At 43.3% G+C, this 27342-nt stretch overlaps 1 protein-coding gene across 2 annotated transcripts in view; it reads left to right on the forward strand.

The window, feature by feature from the left end:
• Window positions 1–1318: 1318 nt before the first annotated feature.
• The window catches only part of LOC138582124 (zinc finger protein 2-like), a 240710-nt gene continuing 214686 nt past the window's right edge, over window positions 1319–27342 (forward strand). For both annotated transcript variants that reach the window (XM_069653122.1, XM_069653123.1), the window contains exon 1: window positions 1319–1472. In XM_069653122.1, coding sequence (XP_069509223.1) covers window positions 1449–1472 — 24 coding nt within the window. In that variant the 5' untranslated portion in view covers window positions 1319–1448. The remainder of the gene's footprint in view (window positions 1473–27342) is intronic.

A 27342-nucleotide genomic window follows, 5' to 3' on the forward strand; every position in this document is an offset into this window, starting at 1 on the left:
ATATCACAAATAACATATGTGAGACTTTAGGTTCACAAAGAACCTTTCTCTAGATACAACCAGAAGCTAAAAATGTGCTGCAGCAGCACCCAAAAAGTAAAGAGTTTGCATCGGATACAAAACTTTCATTACATAACTCAACCCCCCTCAACATTTTGAGCTGCCATGTTCAGTGAAAACAGAGGATTTTGGGCCTTGTTACGAGTTGGCCGGTATTCTGGTGAAAAATCTGCCAGAATACTGCCCAACGGAATTACCATGGGGGATTTCAGCGGAAGTAACTCTGCAGTAATTCCACAGATTTTTCGGCAGAAAAAGGGAGGATTTACCTCCAGCATGGATTTGGAGGTAAATTACACACTCCAGGGCCAAACTCGTAGTTTGACGGAGCAGAAAAAGTGACGGTAATTCCGTTACCGCACACTTTTTTCATGCACCGACATACTCGTATTTGGCAGGTGCGAGCCCACTTAAGTATAAGTATAGGTCATTGGCTTGGCGCATGCCCCAAAAGCGTGTGAGTTGAGAGGTATGTGGATCTATAATGCAAAATGAGCTCAGTTTCAGTGTTCTTGATCCTCCATTTCGTCATTGCAAACTAAGCAAACCTGCAATAAAGTAAGTGCTAAAGGTGTGTATGTCTGTCCTGAATTCCCATAAGAAATCATTGTAGGCTCTGCCCACTCAAGCAGTTCAAGTAGGGATCTTCAAAGAAATGAGCCAAACCAATAGGTTATATTTGATTGAAAATGCACCTCATTGGCAGCGGGCACGAGCCATTACCACCCCCACTCTCAATCTCTCTGCTGCTTGTGCCGAAAAAGCATCCTTCAGGAATGCCCCCAAACCCCTCCCCAACTATTGGCAGGAGCGCAGAATCCTATTTTGTTTCTAGTTCTGCAGTAGGCAGCTCAGCAGGAGGTCTTGCGCCCGAAATACATAGGCCCACAGGCAATGCCGCTTTCCCAAACAGCTGTCTTTCATTTACACCTATACACATCTTTTGACAAGGATCTCTTGATAATGTCATCAATATAAAACTATACTATATACATATATTTTAAAAGTCCAAATTCTACAAAAGTTACAAATAAAGCGCTTGCGCTCACACAATAGCAACACAGTCCATCACGCCGAAGCACGTGCTAATGACTTCCGTCTCCGTTCTGAGGGCTCTCGTTATTGATAATACTGTGCATGTCCGGGTGGAAAGTGTCTCTGAATTGAGCAAGCTCTTTGGTCACTGGCGACGCGTATGCTCTGGAGATTAGTATCTCCGTGTTCTGGCATGTGCAGTTCTAGCTCATGGGATTGTTGGTTTCTCAACTTCCTGTGAGCCCTGGTGCCCTGGAGGGAGCTGCACTCTGGACACTTGCCCCTTTCCTCTCCTCGCTTGGATTTCAGCTCAGACTTACAGCTTTCACTTGGAAAACAAATCCAAGGAAGCAATGCCCCGACAGCGCTCCGATAAGGTGAGTGATATTCAGTGTTTTAAATGGTAAAAAAAAAGAAGTACAGGTAGTCACCAAGCTACGGAGCCCGAAATTCCGCCGCAGCGATTTCGGCATGCAATGCTCAGTGACATTAAATTATGTGCCAAGGAGCACACACTTTGGCAAAGCAGTGTATCTGAGATCCTTTCACACAAACTTTCAGTTTGTTGTTATGCATTGTATTAAGAAAGTTTGAATATCTGTATTAAACGAGATGTTTGCGTATCAAACTAGCAGCTGTCATAGCTGTAAACTAAGCTTTAGAAGGCGAGTATTATTATTGCTCGCTTTCATTGCTTAATAGGAAATTCGGTAGGTAACTGGAGCTATGTGCCAGTTTTCAGTCAAAAACGTTCTATCGCCACCCCAATGACTTAAACATTTACATATTGGAATAGGCACTGTTCTAATAACAAAGTAATTTCCCAGGCTTTCCAAATCAATCCCTGCTCCATCAAAGGACAGCAATGGTAACAGGTGAAGCTCACTTAGCAAAACACTGTTCTGCGCCTGGTGTGCTGAGATCACAGTAAATGCATGTTTGTCTCTCCTTTTGTTCTGCAGGGTGGGCCCTGAAGGAGACATCATGTGCATTGTGTGTGGTTGAGAGAGGAGATGACGAGAGTGCTGCTTTCCCCAGCAAAGGCTGCAGAAACGTAGTCCTTTAACTTGCGTAAAGTGACATGAAAAGCTTCCATTTTCCCCTCACAAGATAGTTGAGTACCAGTACTCTCTTTCAGGCATTGAGATGTGCAGGTACTCTAATGCTCAAAAATAAGAAGTGCAGGTAGTGGGCCGGGTAGGAACGGCCCATTTAAAGCACTGGTGATATCATGTGTTGATGGATCAGGTGGTTTGCAGCTCTGTGCTGCGTTCCCGGGTTACTTACAGATTTCTGATTTTTGCATGTGTGCCTTAAGGATACGTTCCAGGTATCTGCTTCCTTCGCGTATCCGGTGGCATAAGTGTAGCCTCACAATACTTTTATACAGTGCTGGAAATATAAATTATTAACTGTTGAATCCAACTGGGTGGAGGGAGGAGACCTCTGGGAGTTGAAAAATGTGGAAGAACCTTTTAAGCCCCTCCTCCTAAAATGTCAATATCAATTAGTTATTAACACCTGGAAAATAGCCCAAGAGAGGAGTTTTTCCTATGATGTTGCAAGCAAAGGATAAAAGGTGCACACTTTTTACAAAGATTGCTTGAATATTTTCTGCAGTGTGCACTCCTAACAGAGAAAGTCACATGTATCCTGACAAGCCGTTCTAGTGGGGTTGGCTGTTGACTTTTATCCTGAGGGCCAATGTTCCAATCGGCAACAACAAAAGCAAGTTCAAAACATTAAAGCCCTTGAAGGGCATACATGCTTTTGCCAGATCTGGCAAGACATATTTTGCTGGATCTTGGATCTGGGATAATCAGGCCCAATGACCAGTGCTGCTTTTATAAAATCCTCATTCCTGGTTGTAGGTGACCCTCATTCACCATGACAATGGAATTATCAGATTTGATCCTGAAAGATGACCTAGACTTCCTCACTATTACCGAGACTTGGATACACCCTGCTTCAGGCCCTATGATCATGCTAGCAGTCTCTGATGGATTTTCCATCTTGAGACATGATAGACCTAATTCCAGAGGAGGAGGCATCACTATTATTCACAAATGTTGCCTTGCCATGGGACTAGCTACCCAGATAGACACCCAGTCGTGTGAACTACTACCAGTCAAAGTCCCTCTAACTAATGGCCAAACCCTGAATATCCATTTGATATACTGCCCCCCAGGCCCACCTGGATCCTTTGTGGATGATATTAACTCCGTCCTAACTAAAAACCTTAAAAGCTCCTCGCAAGTACTTCTACTCGGAGACTTGAACATGGGCTTCAATGACCAATCAGACCAGCTTGTACAACTACAGCTAACGCCTTGTCAGAACTTGAATTCACCCAAAGAAGCAACACTGCCACCCACAACAAAGGTAGAATACTTGATTGGGTGGCAGACCACAACTGCCAGGCCAATATCCTATCCATCTCACCTCTAGTCTGGACGGACCACCACCTTGTGTCCTTTATGCTTTCCACTAATAGACCCCCACTGCCTACAGCCATTATGGCTCCACCGACACTAACAAGAAATAAAAAGGGTATTACTGTGGATAGGCCTATCCCAGCATTACTTCCCACTCTTAACAATATTGATCCTGAGAGATTAGTTGAAGAATACAATAAAATCATGACCACCTCCCTGGACCAAATCGCCCCCGTGAAACTAAGACCAAGTAAGCAGAAAACTCATCTGAATAAATGGTTTACACCTTTAATAAAAAATCTTGGACAATAAAAAACAAACTGAGAGGCTATGTGGATAAAATATCCGTCCGAAGGCAATAAGCTCAAACTTTCCAAATTGTCCTCCCTCTACAAAAAAGAAATATGCCTAGCAAAACGAATATCCTTTGACACACGTATATCCAATGCCAAATCTAACACAAAGGAACTCTTCACCATTCTTAAAGAAATAGAGACTCCAATAGCAGTACCCGACACATGCACGAAAGATAAAAAAAATGGTGTGAAGGCATCCAGCACGCCCTATCCAATAAAATAGCCAATCTACAAAATAAAATTTCATGCAAAAGAACTGCCCTAAATGACCCTCCTGCCTCCAATACAACTGGCAAGGTTATCATAGATGATTCTACCCGATTTAACTTTACCAAAGTGACCATCCTTGAAGTGGAAAGAATTATTCTGTCCCTTAAATCCTTGAACTGTCAGGGAGACCTATGCCCTGCGCAGCTTATCAAGGATGCTGCCCGAGACCTATCTCAGTTCATCACCAAACTCATTAATGCGTCTTTCGCTACTGGCATCATTCCCAATAACCTTAAACAATCATGGGTACTCCCACTTTTAAAAAAAACCACCCTCGACCCGTCCACACCAACCAATTATAGACCCATTACTATTGTGCCTTTCCTTCTAAAAATCTTTAACAAGGTAGCATATACTCAAATTCAAAAACACTTGCAACGACAACAGCTGTTAGGAGCCAGACAATCAGGTGCCCTCATTGATGTTAAGACCCAAATCGATGAGCTCAAAGATAGTGGTAAATCAGCACTCCTCCTCCTCCTAGATCTCTCAGCTGCTTTCGATCTAGTCGACCATACTATTCTCTGCAACCATCTAAACGCAGCAGCACACTTCTATGACGCTGTCACCTGGATAAGATCCTTCTTAAATGGCAGAACTATGAGGGTCTTCTTGCTGCTAGCAGCTGCAGACCCCTCACCCATCACCTGCGGTGTGGCCCAGGGGTCATGCGTCTTGCCCACACTCTACAATATTTTCACTAAGCCCCTTTTCGATGATCTGGATAATCTTGGTATCACCTACACTAACTATGCAGATGGTACCCAGATCCTCCTCCCGCTTTCAGGGGATTATAAAAAGGATTTGGCCTTGGTGAACAGAGTGTATATCATCATCCAGGCATGGATGGCCACACACGGTCTATGCCTGAATGATGATAAAACTGAACTCATCATCCTGGGCACCCCGTCCAACTTAAAAAAACTAGGTTCTAACTACTCATCATTCATAATCAATGGCAACAACATAAAAGTAGAACGCGAGGTAAAAACACTTGGCTTTTACCTCGACTCAAACCTTTCATTCACTAAGCAGGTCAACTCCATAGCATCTTCTACTGCCTATATGTGCAAACTGATCCGCACTGGCAAGCCATTCCTCTCCGATAGCAGTTGCATTATTCTGGCCAGAGACCTCATCTTATCGCGCCTGGACTACTGCAATGCATTTTACTTAGGATTGTCCAAAGCCACCATCAAAAGAATCCAAACTCTGCAAAATAATGCTCTTAGAGCAGCTTTAGGTATATCCAGAAGAGTCCATATTTCAGAGATGTGTCGACAGAACAACTGGCTCCAAACTTACAACATAGTCCTGCTAAAAACTCTGCCGCTCACCTATAAATCTCTCAACAATGCTGCACCTACCTACCTGGCGGAGAGATTCCACAAACAGACTTCCACGAGACCAGTGAGACTTGCCAACAGAGATCGACTCTCCATACCTAATTTCAAATGATCTACAATTGGAGGTAATAGTTTCCCAGTGAAAGCGGCCAAGCTATGGACTACTTTGCCTCCCAGCCTAAGAATAGACCAATCCTACCACAAATTTAGATCCAACACCATCATATAGCTGAAATCCAACAATCAGCATTAACAACCATTACCAAGGACACAGCTAGAACCGATCAGCCACTGTCATGATACTCACCATATGACCTGATATCTTCACGTCTATGACAGTATCTCTGTAACTATCCCTTGTATCTGATTTTATTTTGTATGTAATGCCCTTTGGGAACTGCCTGCACACTTTCCTGCTGCACGCCTGTAAATAAGCCCTCTCTGTATACAGACCCTTGTAATTTCTACCTGTATGTAATCTGTATATATTCCTGTGTAACTAAGCTTTGCATATACTTGTAACTGCTGCGCCCTGTTACCCCCGGGTATGATGCGCATTATAAATAATAAAACAAACAAACAAACAAACAAACCATCAGAAAGGCACTTCCTCTCAAACAGCTTCTCTCCAACTGACTCTTGAGAAAACCTTCCACACTGGAACAGACAGTGCGATATCAGTGGGAAGGATGCCACAGCTCCCTCTCTTCTCCCGTCACTGCACCCACCGACAGGGAGATGGGACAACCTCCATTTGGCCATAATCCTCTCCACCATAGACTTCCCAAGGCTCTGATGGAAACCCTTTGAGATCTTTTTGGGGGAAAGAGGGCTGGTACCCGGCCTTCCTCCTTGTGGGTTCCTTCAACCACAACGCTGCACCCGGATGCCAGAAGTGAACATCGCTGGTCACCATCCAGGGTCCTAGAGCTTCCTTAGCTTCCCCAGAGGACACGGGAGTTTGACTTTAATCCAGTCCCCCACTTGTTTTGAAACAGCGGCAGAGGCATAGGAGACACTGATATTCTGGGGTGGTCAATGCACACACTCAGAGGTGGGCGGGGGTGCGTGTGTGTGTGGTGTTTCTAGCAAATGTTAAACCTTATTTCCCAATCTCGGTGCCCTGATTGGATTGGGAAGGCCTGTACATTGTCCTTCTTAGATGGGTCTGTGTGGAGGGGTCTTTTTGGCATATATTCTTGTTCAAACTGCTCTAATCATCATCTTAGGTTATACTGGTTTCTCCCATGTTGTGGTAGTTTGTGTTTGGCTGGGAATACTACCAGAAGCCAGGGGAGAGTGTGTCTTTTTCTCTTTTTCCATTTCATTTTGTCACATAGCACTGTTGTAATTGACACAACATGGGCCTCTGTTGCCAGTCTTTGCAGAGTGGCAAAGCGTGGGTTGAATGAGCATGGAGTGTGAACTCCCATCGAGCTCACGGGTGCAGGTGTTATGTACATTCAGTGTCTCACTGTCAGGGTATTTGTTTCCTTAATTCCTGCCCAACCTCTTGGGTCCATGTACAGTTTCACAAGTGCATAGACACACAACTCAGATTATCAACTGACCTCACAGATAGTACAAGTGCTGAAGCATGGACACAGAAGAGAGATTTTAAGCAATCAGGAGAAATACCGTAGCATGGGTCGAAATTATAATTCGCGAATCAGGAGCTGGAAGCAAATCCTGGGTATCAAACTTTTTTCTCTGACCAGGAGTTTCTCTTCATGACCCAGTAGCAATTAAAGTGAATTCTCCTGATTGACTTCTCAGGATGGTGGATGGTGAATGTTGAATGTTGAATGGACGACTTAAACATAAGCAGTGCACAAAGATTAAAATAAATGCAGAGATTGAAACACAATCTACTTTTGTATAGTGAGAGGTGCATATATGTTAGAATACTCTGGAAAGCATGAAAGATGGTGGAACATGCATTTTTATTTTCAAACTGTAACATACGCCCACAAAAGCATGTGCCATTAACGGCTATTTCTACTGCCACATTGCTCTGTCTTTCACTCTCTTGTGCACTGTTTCTGTTGATTTGTTAGTCTACGGCAATGCTGCTTCCCATTTCTTTCACATTTGGTTCCTTTTGCTGTTTCCTAAATCACTTTTTGTACAATGTTCCATCATTCCTAGTGAATGCCAGATACGTATTTATTGTGGCACCAGTTAGTTTAGGGATCCAAAAGTAGCTACTGGAAGCTGTTGGGGTCCCACTAGCCAGGCTCTTCTAGGCCATAGGCCATACCTAGGTGCTAAATACAGGGTTCAAAATGGATGGGAGCTATTTAGTTTCTGCTTCTACCCTAGGAAACCCTGGTTAGCTTGAAACCAGCAACTACCAGGAGCTACTTTTGGCTTCCCAGTCCAAGTGGTGCCTTACAAGCTTGCAAATGTGACATTAACTTTGAGTGTTTGAAAATGTTTATAAAGAAAAGACAATTAAACATAATGGATCATACATAATAGCCAAAAGGTGCATCTCATATGGACGTTAAATATGAAGTGCGTTATCTACCCGCTCTTTGTTACCTAGCGGTAGCTCCTGCTTAGTGGGAGATGCCTGACACACAGGAGCTGATTTTAGCTCCTGCTCATTGGACTTTAATTTCGAGACCTGTTCAATTTCTCCCAGGGGGAGGGTGTGGAGTGTAGGGAGTGCAGTTACTGCAGGAGGAGCCTGACATTTGGAACAACCATGCCTTAACGGACCTGTGTTTCCGACCGGATCACTGTTGGAGTGCTACCAGCTGCTTAAAACACTTCCCCAGGCGCAGAGCACCGCAGAGTGTGGGCAGTGCAGTTACTGCAGGAGGAGCCTGACATTTGGAGCAGCCATGTCTTTCTGGACCTGTTTCTATCCCGGTCACTGTTGGAGTGCTATGAGCTTCTTCAAACACATTTCCCAGGCATGGAGCGTAGCTGAGTTCCGAGAGTGTGGTTACTGCAGGAGGAGCCTGACATTAGGAGTGGTCATGTCTTTCCAAACTTGTGCTTCCATCTGGATCACTATTGGAGTGATACCAGCTGCTTAAAACACTTGGACGGGGCGGTGCAGTTAAAGCAGTTGAATGGTAGAATAGTACATTTTATTCCCTGTGAGTGAACTGTAGCTTGGCGGCTCTCAATTCAAGTGTGACAGTCCTGTGAGTACCTCCTCTCTTTCTACCTCCTTACCCTCACTCGAGTACTGCCATGTGAGGGTTCAATGTTTATAAATACATCTGAATTGTGTGATTTTACACAGTGATTTAAACTTAAAATCTGCCCCCACCAAAAAACAATGATACAATCTGCGAAGCATACAAATCACGGCCTAGGGCAAATCAGTAATGACCCAATTAGAGGAAAATACAGAGGGAACAAAGGTCAGCTGCCCACCAGCAAAAATTACAATGATCTTCCCACAGAAACTGTACAGCCAGGTAACTGCTGAGGGCTTTTCTGAAAGGGGAGGGGCAATAGAAATGGTGCCTTATTGCAGGCTAATGCTGAGATGAATGCGAACAGCACAAACTGCCTTATATCTACACAGCAATCCATGCACAACACATCATTAATGGAAGCTTACTTGAGTTTAGAGAAAGAAATTATTGCCACAAAAAGCATTCTAATCAACATAAGTGCCTCACTTAATCTGTATATATCCTCAGGGTCATTGTCCATTTCTGGGGAAATTACTGTTGACTCCAAATATACTGACTCACAATCGACTCCAAATATAGTCACTCACAATCAAGAACTGCATTAAGTTCACAGAACACTCCAGCCAATCACACAGCAAAAGCAGACTCCAATCTAAAGGATCCCATATCAGGGGGAGTCAGCCAGGGTGACCATTTGCTTCTAAACACCTCGAACTAGCTGGAATTCCCTGACCAATCAACCCTAGGAGCCAGTTCAATAGCAGCCTTACATGTAGCACTGCAATCGTTGGTTTGATTGTATGATAATATAAGTGGTGAATTTAAAACCCACTCACTACTAATTACCGAAATTAAGGACACTCTTCTGGACATGAATTGGTTGGACAATCGGCTCCCAGACTGAAATACAGTACAATGGAATCAAGCAATCAAAATGACCAAACAGAGGGACAAACTACCCAGTAATAAAGATATGGGCAAATCGAGGGAAAAGAAATCTAAGAACCAAAAGAATCTCAAACCTCTGTGTCAAACCGCATCCAGGAAATTGCTACGCAGTCTTGCATGGCGTTTGCATTTTGGTTTCAGGCTTATAACGTAGCTATAGTAATATTGGCATATTGATTAAATCGAAGGAGACAAAAAGGAGGGAAAAAAGGCAGAGATTCAACTCAAGAGGAGGTGGTTGTGATGAACCTTGAAACCCCACTTAACAGCTTTAACACTGCTGCACCTTCATTCTCCCCACCCACAGGTTCCAAGACAATGCTGATGGAAAGTGACATTACAATCTTTTTCCAACAAGTCAATAACAAGGGTCACATTTCCTTAGACTCAGAACATATAAAGTCACCAGAAACACTCACAAAGCATGAAAGGCAGTGCTCAACAGACAAAAGATCTAAAGAATTAGGAAATGGCCCTTTAACTATTAACCAAAAGCCCAGGGATGGAATATCTAATAACTCCCCTCTTTTAAGGACTCTGATGAGGGGAACCAATCAGCCAATATTGGTTACCAATAATGTGGAAAATACTGTTGACTTTGACTCAAACTGCACAGTAAGCATCGACCAGGGAGATGAAGTCACTTCCCTATGTGTCTCGCTTGAGGTGATCTTTAAAGATGAATGGGATATCGCCCTGAATCGCACAAGAGTCCTCGTGATTTTCAGGTCTATGCATCCGTTGGCCACTCTATCTACAGCAGACATAACATTGTTAGACCTTTTCTATGAAAACTCACTAAATAAGGTCAAGATATACTGTTATCCAAAATTAATCTTTGTGCTTGTTTGTCAGGCACAAAAAGCTTTCGAACATGGATATGTCCTATCGATTATACCACACAGTAGCACAAAGTCAGTCATATCCAATAGATGCGCATAAAAATCAACGGATGAACTCAGAGTTGGTGTGGGACAACTTTAAATGTGAAGTGGACATTTGGGGGTAATCGACGAGTATTTGAAAAGTCAAGCAGTCTGGGTGCAGTACCAGATTGGTTGTGGCTTGCCTCGTCACTTCCCATTCAACCATACTACTGCAATAGAAATTGAAGATCAGAATTTGAGTCTGTTAAGCTGGAAATCTAGGGGATGCAATGGTTTTGTAAATGATAATGTAAATAACAATCTGGGGAATCATGATGTAATATTATTGCAAGAGATTTGGTTGCAAGGTTTATTAATGATTGATGGGTCTGAAAAAGGCAGTGTCTCTTTGGAGGGCTGCACATATCTACCAAAATAACATTGGGACCCAAGCTTGTTCCAGTCAAATCAGACTCAAGTTCATTGTTGGTCGGTCTAGTGACGTTTGTGACAGAGGATCAGAAATTAATTCTACTACTGATCAATAGTTATTGTAACTTCAAATTGGAGAGTGTAGAAAGGATCAGAACAGAATTGGACAACATTCTCCTTGAATACGTAAGTGGGGCTCTCATTCAAGAATTATATGATTTTAAATGACATTGTCCTGAAAAAGGTAATCTCTTAGAGAATAAATCAACCTTGCACACTTTTAGTAGTATAATAAATATGAATATAGACTACGCCAAATCGCAAGGATTTAAATGGGTGGAATGTATGAGCAGTTGGACTCTATTACGATCAAACGAGAATATAAAGGGCAATTGCCTAAGTCAACCAACTTGGTTCAGATCCTTTTCCAGCTCTACAATCAATTTTATTTTTCTGTCAAATAGTTTGTTAAAAGGGCAGATTTCATGAAAGTAGAAAGAACGGGGGAAAAGTGACCATGCAAAGTTAATACTTATGCTAGTCCACTTAAGTATTTCACATAGGAAGAGAGATTCAAACTGTGCTAATGCTATTGTGAATAATGCAGGTAACTGATTAAAGTTAACTAATTTTTAGCTAAAGCAACTCTCTAACAAACTCACAATACAATGGAGGCCACAGGATATATGTTGGTACTCTACTGAGAATTATTACAAAATGATAGGAAAATATTGATACGGATAATATTGTTCAGATGGGAGGTTTACTTGGGGGCCTCTCCAGCGTGTGCATCACATTGAAGCGAAACCTATGCATCCATTGCCTCCATATCCTGATCATTCCCTGGCCCCAACGTCTCGACCCTGGGCAGGAGCACTGGGTACTGCCTGCCTGAATGTATAGGTATTCATTGAGTGGGCATATTGTCAAATTATATTTGCTAACTTAAGAAAAACACTCCCAGGGTACCACTTCTCTTTTCGGGGTTTGTCATTTATACTGACATGGCGCCCTTTCACGTTATTCATTGTGTATTGATTTCCTTTTAGCTACCTAGTTTAAAAAAAGATTTAAATTATGATCTAAAAACTGAACCTTAAAGAAGGTAAGGAATATATTTAGTTAAAAAAACATTAGTTATGGTGCAGTTAAATTGTGCAGCTGTAACGCAACAAAACCCTTGAAATTCAGCGGATGTGGGAAGACATGACCAGCTTAACTTGGCGCAGACCCGTTGATGTCCCCCATAATGCTATGCTCCCCATAATGCCATAATATGTATGTGCTCATGGGCTTTGCAAAGGGAACACGCAGAGTTTAGCTGGTCATGATTTCCCTCATCAGCTAAATTTCAAGTGTTTTGTTGTGTTAAATCTGCGCACCTTAACTAAGGTTTTTTTCAGTGAAGTTCAAGGATTTTTGTTATACCATCGGGGCCACCAGCCATGGCCTTCGGCCGTGTTCTCTGTACATGTTCCCTCAATATGTTTCTTTTGGACCCACTATGTGGCCAGAGTTTTGACTCTCTTTCTGAAGTCAAGAACGTTATAAGATTCTGGGCCTCATCATGAGTTGGGTGGTATCTCGACTGGGATACCGCCCAACTTTATTTGCGTTACCGCCCACCCCCGGCGATATTATCGCCGGATCACGGGTTGGGCGGTACACGTTATTCCCCATTGGGTCCATTGGCCCCAAAGGGGAATTTTCAGCGCAATTACTGCAGGCGATATTACTGCTTCGTAATTGCACCAAAAATTGCCATTTATCCGGCGTGTTTACCCCCAGCTCTCCATACTCCTGATTGGGCAGACCCTTAAATGCGGTCGTAACACCATTACCACTGCATTTAAGGGTTACCTTCTGTAAGGTCGTGGGGGAGTTCATTCTAAAGTTTGATGGCATCTTTTATCCTCCTCAAATAGCTTCTTGAGTTATTTTGCGGCTTCTCCCGATATTATTGCTGGAATCGCTCACATCCAGCAACAAAAAAAAGTTGACTTTTCATTTCTAAAAAGTCTCTCAGCCTCATGGCCGATACATATAAAGGTTTTAAGGAACAGGGGGGGACTCCCATGTCTCTGTTGAATATTTTAAAAACTACTGATGGATTTACCCCAAACCAGTGAAGGAAATTAAGTCGATGCTTTCTGGCCAAATTGTTTCTTATTTGGTCGAAATCTGCCCAGTTGTTCTTCATAAATTGCACTTTTTCTGTATGGGAAAATGAACGGGCGAAGGCTAAAAACTGTGTTTTATGTTTTCTTAATAACTTTTATTTTTTAACGAATTGTTCCCATATTTTCCAGTTTGGGGTGCCCTTGACAACATTTTTGTTTGGAAAACTTAATCTAATTTTATTCAGCAAGTCAAAACCTTTGACTTGCTGAATAAAATTAATAAAATTAATAAAATTAGATTCAATCAGCATCTATGCTGCAAAGCAGCAAGGCCGATATAAAGCTTTTAAGGAGCAGGGGGACCCCCTTTCTCTGTCGAATATTTTTAAAACTACTAGATGGATGTACCCCAAACCAGTCAAGGAAATTAAGTCAATGCTTTCTGTCCACATTGTTTCTTATTTGGTCCAAATCTGGCCAGTGGTTTTTGCTCTACGGCTGTTCACAAACTGCACTTTTTCTATATCGTAAAATGAATAGGCCTAAAACGCTGGCGTTTTGGTGTTTATATCTTTTTCAGTGTATAGCTTATTGTTCACAAAGTTTGCATTTTGTGTGGTCGCTTGACAAATGTTTTGTTTTGAAAATTTCAACCAGTCAAAAGTTATTAGAAATACAATTTTGGAGGGAAAATGGCTGCTTTTTCATTTTTGAAAATCCTCTCAGCCTCTCTACTACAACGCACTTTGGGAGATATAGCTATTTCAGGGGTCACCCACCCTCTTCCCTATCAAATATCTTTAAAATTCCCGGATGGATTTACTCCAAACCTGTCCCAAAAATCAAATGCTTTGTGCCCAAGTTATTTCTCGTTTGGCCCAGTTCCGCATGCAAAAATATGGACTTTTTCTGTATGGGATACTGAATGGGAGTACGCCGAAAACAGCGTTTTTTTTCGCTTTCTTAATAACCTTTCATTTTTTAATGAATCCTTCCCAAAAGTTCCAGTCTTGGCGTGGGGGACAGGGCCAAATGTTTGTTTGAAAAATAATAGCCAAAACCATCATGCAAGTCAAAAGTTATTAGCAATAGAAATATTGGATTTCCTATGGATCCAGGCAATCACCTTAACTATAGTGCGTGACCGTCACACACACACACACACACATATATATATATATATGTCGCCCTATAGTAAAGGTGAGTCGACTCCCATAGGAACCCCTTAACATTCTATTGTTAATAACTTTTGATTTGAGTAACGGATTTGGCAGAAATTTCGAAAGCGATTAGGGATTCGCCGGATATTCCACCCCACCCACCCCCAAACTGCAAAGTTTCGTAAAGATTTCATGAAAGACCAAGATATCCAAAGTTGCGGCCAACTTCCCATTAATTTTCCCATAGACAAACAAGGTAAATTTTTGCCTACGCACACAGCCCAAACCGCTGGATGGATTTGGACCAGGTCCAAAGCAACTTGGGCACAAAGCATTGACTTGCGATCCCTGTGTGGTTTGGAGTTATTCCGTCCAATTGTTTTAATAATATTCTCAAAAGTAGATGGCTATATCTCTGGTAAATTACCAGTACCAGGGCTTTTTAGAAGTGAAACCGCTGTCAGCTTGTTTTTCTCTCAATGTGAGAAATAGCCGCAGATATAGCCGAGGATATGGGAAAATGAAAAGGAGGGGAACAAAGCTATTTGCAGGTCAAAAAAGATGCAATTGCCATCAGGCTGGAGGTGGGGGGTGGGTGGCCAGAGGGCACCAAGTGAAAGTTCGGAGTTGGAGGGGGTCTAGGGACTGAGTTTCAACACATAGCTTTCTGTAGCCTCGGCTATAGCCTCGAATAGCCAACATCTCAAAGAAAACTGCATCACAGAAAAAGCGTGTGTTGTAGGGGGGGAGGGAGAGGGCATGTGAGGTGAGGAGGTCACCTGGGGAGTGCGGGGAGCTGGCACAGAGCCTGGGGTGGAAGGAAAGCATTTTCTTTTGGCCATTATTCCGATATTCACAGCTATTTTTCCGATATTTGAGGCTATAAAGGACTACAGGTAGCCAAGGGTATGTGTAGGGTATGTGTAGTTCCATAGCCATGGCTAGAGTTTTGTTTGATGTCTTTTAAAGATATTGTTACAGCTATAGTGATGTTGGGTGTGAAAAATCACTGGCCACGGCCATTGGCCGATCGCCATCCAGGAGTCCCATCCATGCAGATTAGGACAGATCCTGTTTAGCTTCAAAGCAAAGAAGGGGTTAGCCCCCTCATGAGATGTTGCCTGATAAACGAGCCAAAGTTACAAGACCACTTAGTGAAACGGGGCAGCCCTTTCCTTGCTTTGAAACTAAGCAGGGTCAGCCCCGCTTTGAAGCTAAGTAGGGTCAGTCCTGGTTACTGCATGGATGGGCGACCGAATGGGCATCCAAATTATTCTTTTTTTAAAACCGTGCTACTGTCAGGCCTTGAACATTTTGCACTCAGAGACCATTTTCTTTTGCCTTTTTCTGAATTACATTATGGTATTTGTAGTATCCCAGTCAATAATAAAAAATAAAAAAGGGATATTTACAGCTACAGTGGGTATCCCATCCATGCAGTAACTGGGACCAACCCTGCTTTACTTCAAAGAGAGGAACGGGTCAGCCCCTTAAGGCCATGTTGCCTAATAAATTATCCCACCTTACAAGACCACTTAGAGCACCATGGCATAATGGGGCTGGATCCTTCCTCGCTTTGAAACTAAGCAGGGTCGGTCCCGGTTACTGCATGGATGGGAGACAGTCCACAGTCCTGAATGCAGAGTGTTTTCTTAGTTTTAAATATCTCATAACACCCAGCATCCACGTTCTTTTTTTAAAAACTGTGCTACTGTCAGTCCTTGAAGGTCTTGCACTCGGAGACTATTTTTTTGCCTTTTGCTGAATTGCATTCTGGCATTTGTAGTCTCCGTCAAGACAGGGGGAATAATGCCACAATTGGACACTTTTTGCCTAACATAGTTCTATAAGGATTTATATATTTGAGTGATAATATGGTATGCACACTTTTCAAGTTATCTTTATAAAGCAGAGTATTGTTGAAAGCCAGACATGGGGGTTGAGGAGGGCAAATGATGAGAGGGCAAGTAAGTCATGAGTATTTGCCCACGATGTGGCAAGAGAGTTTCCAAGCTTGGACGCTGGTTAAAGTTATTTTCCCCTGATTGTGGCTGCTTTTCAGGACACATGTGGGTGGACAGCGTAACGCAACCCCCTTGGTATTTTTGGAGGTTGGCAAGCTTGCTCAAGTATTTGGCTACCAGGATTTTACTCAGGTTGTCATGCTCCCAGTGCAGACGCTTACCCACAAGATCACAAGCACTTGTTTCATATTGTGATTTTGTTTTCCAGGGAATATTTTTTATGACAGATTGCTGGGTTGAAAAGGTGATCACCTTGTATACTTTGCCAGCATATTTATTGGAAGATTTCCCCTCTCATGTAATTTTTCTGGTGTTCATTACTTTATTTTAAAGTCCAATGATATTTTGTCTTGCGCACCTCTTGTAAGGAGAATGACAATTGAACTACATTTGTATATTTCACTTTAAAATATATGTTCACTTACTGTGCATATATTCATGGGTGCCAGCTTTTGATTTTCGCTATGTTGCAAAAGTACCTGGGCATATATTATACTTGCAGCTGGTCATTTTTTGCCTTTTCCTTGTTGCTTAAATGCAGTTAGTTGGGGTTGTGCGAGGTATCACAACAGTCACCAAGAGGCCAGGCATAAAACAAGGGACTTGTAGTACGCTGCATAACCAAGGTGTGTGATGCTCGGCAAATAATCTTACTGTGCATTGACTAAAAGAATTGTGACTTCTCAAAGCCTGCAACATTTTAAACATAATACCAACATCAAAAGAGGTAAAAATCAGTTTGAGATTGATGAACGTCTTTGAGTGATGGGTTGCAAGTGGTATAAAATATAGAGTGGCCCTGGGCCATGGCTGCCGGCCATGGCTAATGGTCTGGTAGTGTTCTAAAATATACAGTGGGCATGGCTACAGGCTGTGGCCGCTGGCCATGTGCGGAACACATCTGTGGAATAACAAAAACCTTGAAATTCAAGGAAAAAACATAGTTGCATGGACGTTAAAGGAGAGTTCCGGGACTTTTTTTTTATTGTCCCTACGGTTCGGCCATGTGTTTTTAAGCATAACTCGGTAGATTGTAGAAAACGTTCCTATGGACCTTACCCGACTTTTCGTCCATTAACGCACTCGAAATCAGCCGCCATTTTCTGATAATCCTATCACTTGCCGCATCGCCCTGGCTCACCTGCTTTTGCGGCACTAAATCAAATCCCCCGCCCCTGAAACAGATTTATCAAAACATTCATATTCCCCGCCTCTATCCGTGACGTGACTGTGCTGCGTAGGCAAACGCGCCCAGGCGTCTTCTACGCGACTCCACACAGAACCCGGAAATCAACACAGATCAGCTCACACAACACAGCGCGCCACAATTCGCAATATGAAACTGTACTTTTAAATCAAACCGCAAGATTGTAAATTAGGTAAAGTACATTTATTTGACATCAAATGTTTAGAGAATATTCAGCGATTTTCTTTATTTGCTCACGTTCCAAAAAGTTCGTTTTGAGGCACGCGATGTTCCTTTGCTGTACACAGGGTCTTAGATCATCTCACAATACAGCGCCACAATTCGGAATATGAAACTGTGGTTTAAAAGCAAACTGCAAGATTGTACATTTGGCAAAGTACATTTATTGGACATCAAATGTTTAGAGAATATTCAGCGATTTTCATTTTTATTTGCTCTCGATCCAAAATTGTTCGTCTTGAGGCAAGCGATGTTCGTGTGCAGTAAACAGGGTGTTGGTTTACGATAAAATAAGCTCTTCGGCCGCACTGATAATCGCATGGCTGTTCCAACAACGAGGCACTAGGCCACCACAACGGTCTGTATGTTGCATCTAGCCGTTAGTACCGCGTAAGGGCATACTTGTACTTGGCGATCGTCCCATAAAATGGTCAGGGTGGTAACGTTGTTCACGCGGAGATGCAACTGGCGGTTAAAAAAGCCGTCCGCCGGTGTCTGGTACTCGTGACACATGCAGTAATGCATGATGTACCTGTTTGAAAAACATAAACAATGAAATTAGTCTCACCATCAGATCTTTATTAAAATTATTCATTTTATATATTCGGTCGGGAAATTATTTCATAGCTAGGACAGTGCAACTGGGTTTTATACGTCAAGGGGGGGCTGTAGGATACTGAGACAGTCCCTCAGTGCAGGGGTTGACAGGGAGTGCAGGTGGGGAGTGGAAGGGCCCAGGACCGAGATCGCAGACAGTGGACCAGTTGTAGCAGGGGAGAGGGAGAGAGAAAGCAGAAGCAAAGGTTTTGAGGTGCTTCCGTAAAAGTAGACGGTTCTCCCCAAGATAGTGCGCGGTACAAAACAATATGCCACATAGAACGAACAAGTACAACTTAACCCGTCTTTAAAGCTACTGTATAGTAATTAAATTGCGGTATAAACTCATCTAAAGAGTTACTTACATTATATTTGCATTTTCCATTGTGTCTGTGCGTAGGGCAGCCCCGAAATACCACTCCTTCTATGCCGACGTTATTTCTTCTAATGAACGAACATGAAATGGCTTTCGTTTCTGAAATTATATTCATTATCGTTTCTTACGTGGTCCCGGCCTGTCAAGGTCAAAATACAATAGAACCTTATACTGAGTCGTGGGCCATTCTGGCACCCGAGAAAAAATCAAAGCAGCTGACCTTCACTTTGAACGAGCACACATTCCTAGTTAGCTACATTCAGTGTAAGGCATTCTCACAGGACTTGAAATTTACACTCCATCTTTGCATTTTGTCTGCGTGCTTTGCAGCCCCACAGAACCATAAATACGGAGACATTCTATATTTTTTGAAAAATGATTTATATTACTGTTTGGTTTAATTTAATGCGCAAATGAACAAGGTTGGATAGATACACATATTCAATGGGCCTGCGACATGAGGAGACTCGAGAGAACAGACAATCAAATTACAATAATTTAAACCGTGATGTGTATTTCTCAATGAGTTCTTCTTTAGGTGGACATGGAACAGAGGCAATGTTGGGTGGCAATGCAGTTGTCCACTGCACAGGTTCGTTCACAACTCCATTTATGTGCCTATCTAGGACGTCAACAATAAGTTTCTCAATAAACTCATATTGCATATCCTCAAACACTGGTTTGATCACCCATTGTTTACTTCTTTTAGTGAAGGCCTTATTGTAGCGAAGCGTCCCTAAAGTTCCGGTCGTCCTACTTTGTTGACGGCCAACATTATGGTTATGTGCCAAGACCGCTAAAAGAGTCCGATTTATCATGCCCTCCATGCCAAAATGCAATCGTTTTGGCCTGTACTTGAGGCACATATTGTGGAACACCTCCAAATCTCCTGTGTGGCAGAATTCCGTGAGTCCCCTCAAAGCTTTTGTTATAGTTTCATCAAATACAATCTTTTCAATGGCTTTGTGAGTGGGTGATGAAGGAATCAACCACTTCTTCTTCCGTGCCTCCTCTGTGGACAAATGGCCATGTTCACAATTGTGGAAATGTTGGTTCGTGTTCCATCGGTGAACGTTTGTACAGTGTGGCATTACTGACCGCCATTTTTCCAGTAGAATTTCCAATGACCCTCCACATGTTTTTGAGCTCCACCAAAGATGGTTGCTGATTGACTTGGACCACTGTGAAATACCTTGCAATTCTTTTTTTTTACCTGCAGCCGACAATTTTTTATTGATTGATTTTGCAAGATGCCAAACGTCAAATTGGTGATTTATATTTTTGTACTGTTCTCTCATTGTCTTGGCAATTGAAACGTGTCTGTCCGTGGCTATCAGGTCGATCACCATTCCCCGCGATTGTAGTTCTTGCAATGATGCTACAAAGCCAACTTTCTCCATGGCCACTGAGGATGTACTTTGTGACACCTGCACGACCACCGAACTCACAATTTTCTTACTTTCCATGTCCTGAAAGTGGTAGGTGCAGTACTTGGCTGAAAATCCTGGGCTGTCGCACTGTCCATCACCGGCTAGCCTGAACCGTTTGCCCGCGAATGTACTATCAATAGACATTTTTTCCATTCTCCAAGCTTCGCTAATGGCTGGAAATAGATAATCGGTTTGGTATTTGTAGAACTGAGTTTTCGCAATGAAATGGATTCCCACAAACTGAAAGAAAGACTCTAATTTTTTAAAACTTGAACCACTAAAAAGTGCAGCCGCTGCACAAAGTAGATTGCCTGCTGGCAGTTGTCCCAGCATAGGTTGTGCAGACCATGTGAAAGGATGATATTTTGTACAGGTGGCATGTATTTTAAGGTTAGTGCCTCGAATTGCACGAGTGACATTAATCAATGGCTCCCCACATACTTCCCCACCTACCAAATGCCCACATTTAATCCGAATAATAATATCAATCAAACAACTATCGAATACAATGAATTTAGCCTCTTTCCTTATACTGTCACTCTGCATCCCAGCTGGTTCGGCCTGTAACGTTGAGGACATGTCACTCACATGAAAGGTAGAATCTCTGATATCGTCTTCCGCTATGTTCAGTGATATTGATGGTGTTTCATTGTCGTCTACTTCATTCTCTTCCATTGCAACATCTGTTCCTTCTCCGGCGATGGGTGAATAAAACAATTTCTTCAACTTTCTCGCGGTTTTAGTTTTTGCGGGTGTGGATTCTGTGAATTGATCTCCGACTGCATCCGAACTACCAGGAGGACATTCACTATCAATGGCTGGTGGTGGTATAGCTCCGTTGTCAATCACTTCATATTCTTCCCATTGGCACGATGCTTCTCCAGTCTCAAGTCCCTGCCAAAAGGTTTGACAAGCAACATCTCTCGTTAGCTTCACTGTCTGTGTAGATCTAGTTCGTACACCCACTCGCAACTAGAGGACAGATTGGAAAAGGGGTGTTCAGTTTAAACACAACTTACAGTATTGAACTATTAACAGTGAAAAACAACATAATATAGTGACCAGGACACTAACCTTCTTTTGCTTTCTTTTCTTTGAAACTTTCTTGCCTCGAACTTCAACATCAGGACGCTGTTGCTCCGACTCGTGTGTGCATGTCTCCACTTCCTCTTGCGCTGCAACGACTATGTTTTCCTGATAAGCACATCCATCACGCACTGACGCTCCATGGACTCCCTGAAACATAGAACTTTCATTAGTATGTATAATAATATCGAAAACACAAAATGTACTTGGGGACCAATACCCACGTACATCTCAATAGCAAAACACGAATGAACGCTTTGTGTAGAACATTCAAACGACAATTATTCACGCATTGTTGATCTAGTTAGATGGAACTGTCAAGATCCATACCTCGTGCTCCTCATAGACTTCCATTGATGATATTATTGAAGATGATGCTTCAGTGACTCCCTGAAACACAGTAATTGCATTAGTATGGTTTTCTATTTTGATAAAAAGAACAGAAAGTTTGTGTTTAAATAAATAATGGATATCTAAATATGATTCGATTTGCTCGATCGTTGGAAGTGTCACCACCCAGAAATCTGCATCAACTACTAGGGGTGATGTTCTTGTAGAAGAAGCTCCGTCATCTCCCTGAAACATAGTACTTGCGTTAATAAAGAAGGAAGTATAGCGGATGTAATCACGTCATATGATTTCGCTTCATCGAACTGTCAGTATCCATACCTCGAAATGCATAAGAACATCAAGGGACGATGTAACTGCGGTGCACACTTCTGCAAGCTGTTGCGCCGACCCGTAACTGCACGCTCCCCCTTCTTCTTGGACTAATGCTCCATCGACTCCCTGAAACATAGGACTTTCATTAGTAATGAACACAATATTGAAAAAAGAAGACACATAGGAGGGCGACGACAGAAGGATATATCAATGGCTAAAAACGAAAGCAACATTGTGTGTAACAATCACGCTACAAGAATGCAAGATCTGATGATCTCCATCGATGGAACTGTCCTGAAACGTACCTCGAGCATCTGAGTGACATCAACGGTAGTCGTCAATACGTTGGACTCCTCAGCATCTCCCTGAAAGACAGTACTTGAATTATTTTGGATAACAATAATTATAACTGAAAACAAAGACTAGAGGACGAGTACAAGGGTGTACCATTAGGTAAAATAATTACACGATAATTACATGCCTAAAACAAGTCAGTGGCAGAATAGCCAAGTAAGATTACCCGATAGGCGCTTGAAGTGGCTGATGACTGCAATAACGACACGGATGGAGAATCTTCCGCCTTCATATTGAGTGGATACATAAATGGGGAAATTATTGTTAGCTAATGCTACACACTACCGCAAGGCCGAGAGATAAATACGTAAACTTGACTCACCAGTGGAGGGATGTGGATGAATAGAGTGGGAATAGCGGTTGAGAGCAATTTTCGCCTCGCTCGCGGTGTGTTCTTCTTTATTAGCAATGATGTGGAGTACATGTCAGAGGTAAAGTGCCTGCTGCACATGCGGTATCGATCACTCCTCTTGTCCGCAAAGACTTCTAGGACTCTACTTTCAAGCTCAGAGGGTGGATATCCGCAATATCGGACCCATTCTCTTATCTGATCTATTGTCTTAGGGAAAACATGCATTATAGTACCTTCAGATTTATTATGGGTCTTCGAAGGGCAACCGCCAATGGAACAGGCAGGCATTGTGGAAAGTTCTGAAAAGTAAAGATCAACAATTCTCTATGAATACCAATGTGTTAAAAAATTAAATGACACATAAAAGGTTCAATGCAAGGTATGTTTTGGTTCTTGGAACTATACACGTTATTCACATGCGGATAAGTATTTGAATAACTTTAAAAAAATAGAAAAATAATTTGACTAAACTCAGAACATGTGACTAGTTCCTTGCATGTACTGTCTTGAACAAAAAGAAATTGGACGCAAAATGAGTATGGTACATGGCCTTACCTTGACGAGCAAACAGTTAGATGCAGGGATCAGAGTAGTTTCTTGTCGTTCACAGGTTGCAAACTGACGAGTTTCCTCGAAGTGGTCACGGAAGTTCACAGAGACGAAGAGCAGATAACCAGCACCTTCACGGGTTGACTAGCAAAGTGCAAAGAAGTTCTCATTAGAAATATGAAGTGGGTTATAAAGAATTCGAAACAGGGGTGTGTTTGTGAATGAATGACGTGTATATGTCGTGGCATTATGCGGTTTGCAGGGGGCCGTCCAGCGTGAGGGGGGATGCTTGGCAGGAGACACGGGGTCTGGCGGTAGACATGGGAACAACAACCCATGCTCTATAGACCACTTTGAAGTGTACATGGTCTTTGGCACCTCTTGGCCTTTATCGCTCCCTGACAGCTCCACTTGGCAGCACAAGTACCCCGGTGCGAACTGCCTTTGATAGGGCGGGGGATGGATTGGGGCGCTGGTCGTGCAGACAAGACACAGGAAGACTCGTGAATGGAGACACACTTATGTGGATTGCAGGGGGCCGTCCAGCGTGAGGGGGGATGCTTGGCAGGAGACACAGGGTCTGGCGGTAGACATGGGAACAACAACCCATGCTCTATAGACCACTTTGAAGTGTACATGGTCTTTGGCACCTCTTGGCCTTTATCGCTCCCTGACAGCTCCACTTGGCAGCACAAGTACCCCGGTGCGAACTGCCTTTGATAGGGCGGGGGGGTGTGGATTAGGGCGCTGGTCGTGCAGACAAGACTCGTTTGCCGCAGGGCCTCACCAAGGAGAGGCCATCTAACTACATGTAAGAGGCAGGCTGAAGGATCTAGTACATGGAAGGCAGGGGGGTGAGTTTATAAATACCTCAGCCTCCCAGGAGAATATATGGGTGCAGTTCACCCTGGAGACCCTGGATGCCTAGGCAGTTAGTCAGCAGCAGGCTGGCCTGTGGTGGCAAGGCGGCACGGGCCAGAGGGGGTCATCTCTGTACCCGGTGCCCAAAAGGATGATTTATTATGATCAACCATATTGATTATTTACCTATAACCATGTTTTGTATCAATAAAATCCAACGGCCTTCCTTTTATTGCCAACGCTTGAACAAAGTGGTGTGGTAAGTATTTTTGGGGGAGGAGGCAAGGCCGGGAGGCTTGATGCCAACCCGCAAAATAACATATGTATGTCTGCTGCATATGGGTTCAACGGTTATGTGGATTGAAGGTGGGCGGCCAGCGTGAGGGAGGATGCTGGCCGGAGACATGTGGTGTGACAAGACAAGGCACAGGAAGACTATTCAATGGAGACACACTAGATTCATTTAAAAAATCAAAACAACCATTGTTAAAATATATGTTGGGTTTTATTTTAGATCTTAATTTCAATTGAACATAAATAATAAACATTACACATTGTAAAGTTGCGGTTGCAGCACATCCAGGGAAAATCCGCGGTATTGTTCACTGTCGCTGGGGAAATGTTGTCTAATGGCAAGTACCGCACAGGCAGGTATTACTCTCCGAACGCGGTGTCCGAGCCTCCCGTGAAGCCACCAAGTGAAGCAACGATAGGCCACCAGCCTGTACCACCTGTGAAAATGAAAGATGCAAACTGTATTAAAATGACAACTTTATTATCACTGTCGATTCAGGTAAAAAATGTCATTCTGCTTTGAAAAAAATTCTATCTAGAAAATGCACAACATGGAACCAATTTACATGCATTCGAATGATGAGACGACCATGAAATAGTAGTGGCATCACTGACATCACAACCAGAGTATACTTACTCGTTACTCGGATTACGCGGACGAACAGTGCCGCAAAGTTCGTGCATAAGCACCATCATCATCCTCAACACGGTCCGTGAGAGGCAGGCTTCCCTGAACTCTGGCAGCTCGGTGATGCATTGCGGACTTGGCTCGCCTTCCGAAATGTAGGCCAAGCACCCGGAATTTTCACGGCAGCAGCAGTTCTCCTCCTCAGTTGGCATTAGCTCGCACCGATTGCACGTGCACCAGGTGGAGACGCCGTCCATGCGACATGGTCCAGGCTCTTCATCCGTTGACTGGTCCTCCCAACTGCCGTCCGAATCCCCATCGTTTTCGCGTGCTTGCCTTTCCAGTAGTTCTTCCTCGGTGTACTCGGGCTCGTACATATACGGCATTATTGTAGCCATTGTGTGGTAAAGAAAGTAAAATAATTTATAGCGGTGGTACTGGTATCTGTTCACACGGGCTACAATCAACGAAGGTAGCTGACCAGAGCACAGAAACGAGTCACAGAATACTCAAAGTAACACACAGAGAGTAATGGAATCGAAAATCTGCTGCTGTGTGTTGTGAAACGGTGTGTTTATACTTATTGAGGAAAGAGGCGTCCTGCCATTTCCATGGCGACAGTTCATTAGCTGAGGCGCAGCGATTGTTGACACGAAACGTGCTTTGGCGTTGGGAAATGGGCGGTACGCGTCTGCTGATGTCAGGCTCAGGGGCGGGGGATTTGATTTAGTGCCGCAAAAGCAGGTGAGCCGGGGCGATGGGGGGAAATGATAGGATTATCAGAAAATGGCGGCTGATTTCGAGTGCGTTAATGGACGAAAAGTCGGGTAAGGTCCATAGGAAAGTTTTCTACGATCTACCGAGTTATGCTTAAAAACACATGGCCGAACCGTAGGGACAATAAAAAAAAAGTCCCGGAACTCTCCTTTAAGGTGAGAATGTAACGCAACAAAACCCCTGAAATTCAGCTAAAGCCACCTTACCATTGCGGCCCCGTTGCACAGCTCGTTACCATAATGATGACATCACTGATGATATCACTAATTACATTACAATAGTAACCGGCATTAAGAATGTCCTTCAGCCATGGTCTGTGTGCATGGCCAAATATATTTTAACACGTTAATGGGTGCATTAAGTGCTGTCGAGGGAGTAAACCGAGTGGGGTGATGAAATAGACTGGGGTTTGTGGGCATGTCCCCTGCAGAAGAAGAGGTAAATGGGAGAAAGGGGGGGCATATGTTGGGGGGGAGAACAGGGCTTTCAGGGGTGTCCCCACCTAGGAGGGACTGTGGGCACAGGCTGCATGCAATGTCTCATTGCAGCAGCAAAGCTGGGCCTGGGAACAGAGGCCTTGTCAAAACAGTTACAAATCAATTTGTAACAGTACTTCCGTGGAAGGAACAGCTATAAATCAAGTGGCCGAAAGGCACACTTGGTTAATACATTTTTATCACGCCAGTAGCACATTTACAGCTGCAAATAAACCATTAATTCTGAGTAAACATCTAAGAAATAGCACTGACAGAGTGAAGTCTGATATTACTGCTTGATAGAGCTAGCTCAGAGACATCCAGAAGGATATGCTTTGGCCTGCAAGGAACAGGTGGTTGGTGAGAATGGCCATATGGATTAGATTGGTCATGGACAGTCAATGGGTGGGTAAATAACCAAACAACACCAACAAGCTGTGTGTTTCTTCTCAGTCTCGGGAGGATAGCTCAGGGGCAACGTGCTCGCCTTGGAAGAAAGATGACACGGAGCACCACATGTTCGATCCCCGGGTCCGCACTTAAAAACCTCTGGGTATTAAGCGCGTTATAAATAACCTATCATATCATATCACAGGTCACCTCTCTCGTAGCTGTACTCCAATGCAATCAGTTTATAGGTCGCACTGAAGTGCGACCTAATGGCCAAAACTAAAAAATCTTGGAGCAATGCCAGCAGCTTGGTTTTGGATTCATAAAGGTATGCATTTAGGAACGTTAGTGGTGATCTGTATATATTAGCTGTAAAATGCTGGAAAGGGCCCTATAACTTGTAGGCTGGGCATCAATGACTGGTATAGCCCTTCTTTGTAGTCTAAGATAACTGAGGCAATTCTATAGCTAATACACACCGCTCAGCTCTAGTTATTACACTAAGCCAAGCTGCTGGCCTTGCTCCCCATGTAGGGGACCCTGAAAGACACCACCTACTTTTCCTGACACCCGCTCTACCTTCACTGCCCTCCCTCCAAATCCCAATTGAGTTCCACCTCCTTACTTCTCACATGACGCAGCTGGCACTTCTGCTCCCGCCTTCTTCCAAGCATGCACATATAATGCATTTGCTATTTCCCAGCAGGCCGCAGTGCGGGAAAGGCAACCTGCCCGGAAACATATTTTGATGAAATTGGGCATTACCTTAAAAACAAACATTGGCAAAGGCAACAGTGTTGGCTTGTGAATAGGAATTAGATGGCCATTTACCAGGCATTGCTATCAGGTGCTCAGGCAATCAACCATTTTCCA

Source organism: Ambystoma mexicanum, chromosome 3q (genome assembly GCF_040938575.1).
Source record: "Ambystoma mexicanum isolate Mex_15411 chromosome 3q, UKY_AmexF1_1, whole genome shotgun sequence".
Classification (NCBI taxonomy): domain Eukaryota; kingdom Metazoa; phylum Chordata; class Amphibia; order Caudata; family Ambystomatidae; genus Ambystoma; species Ambystoma mexicanum.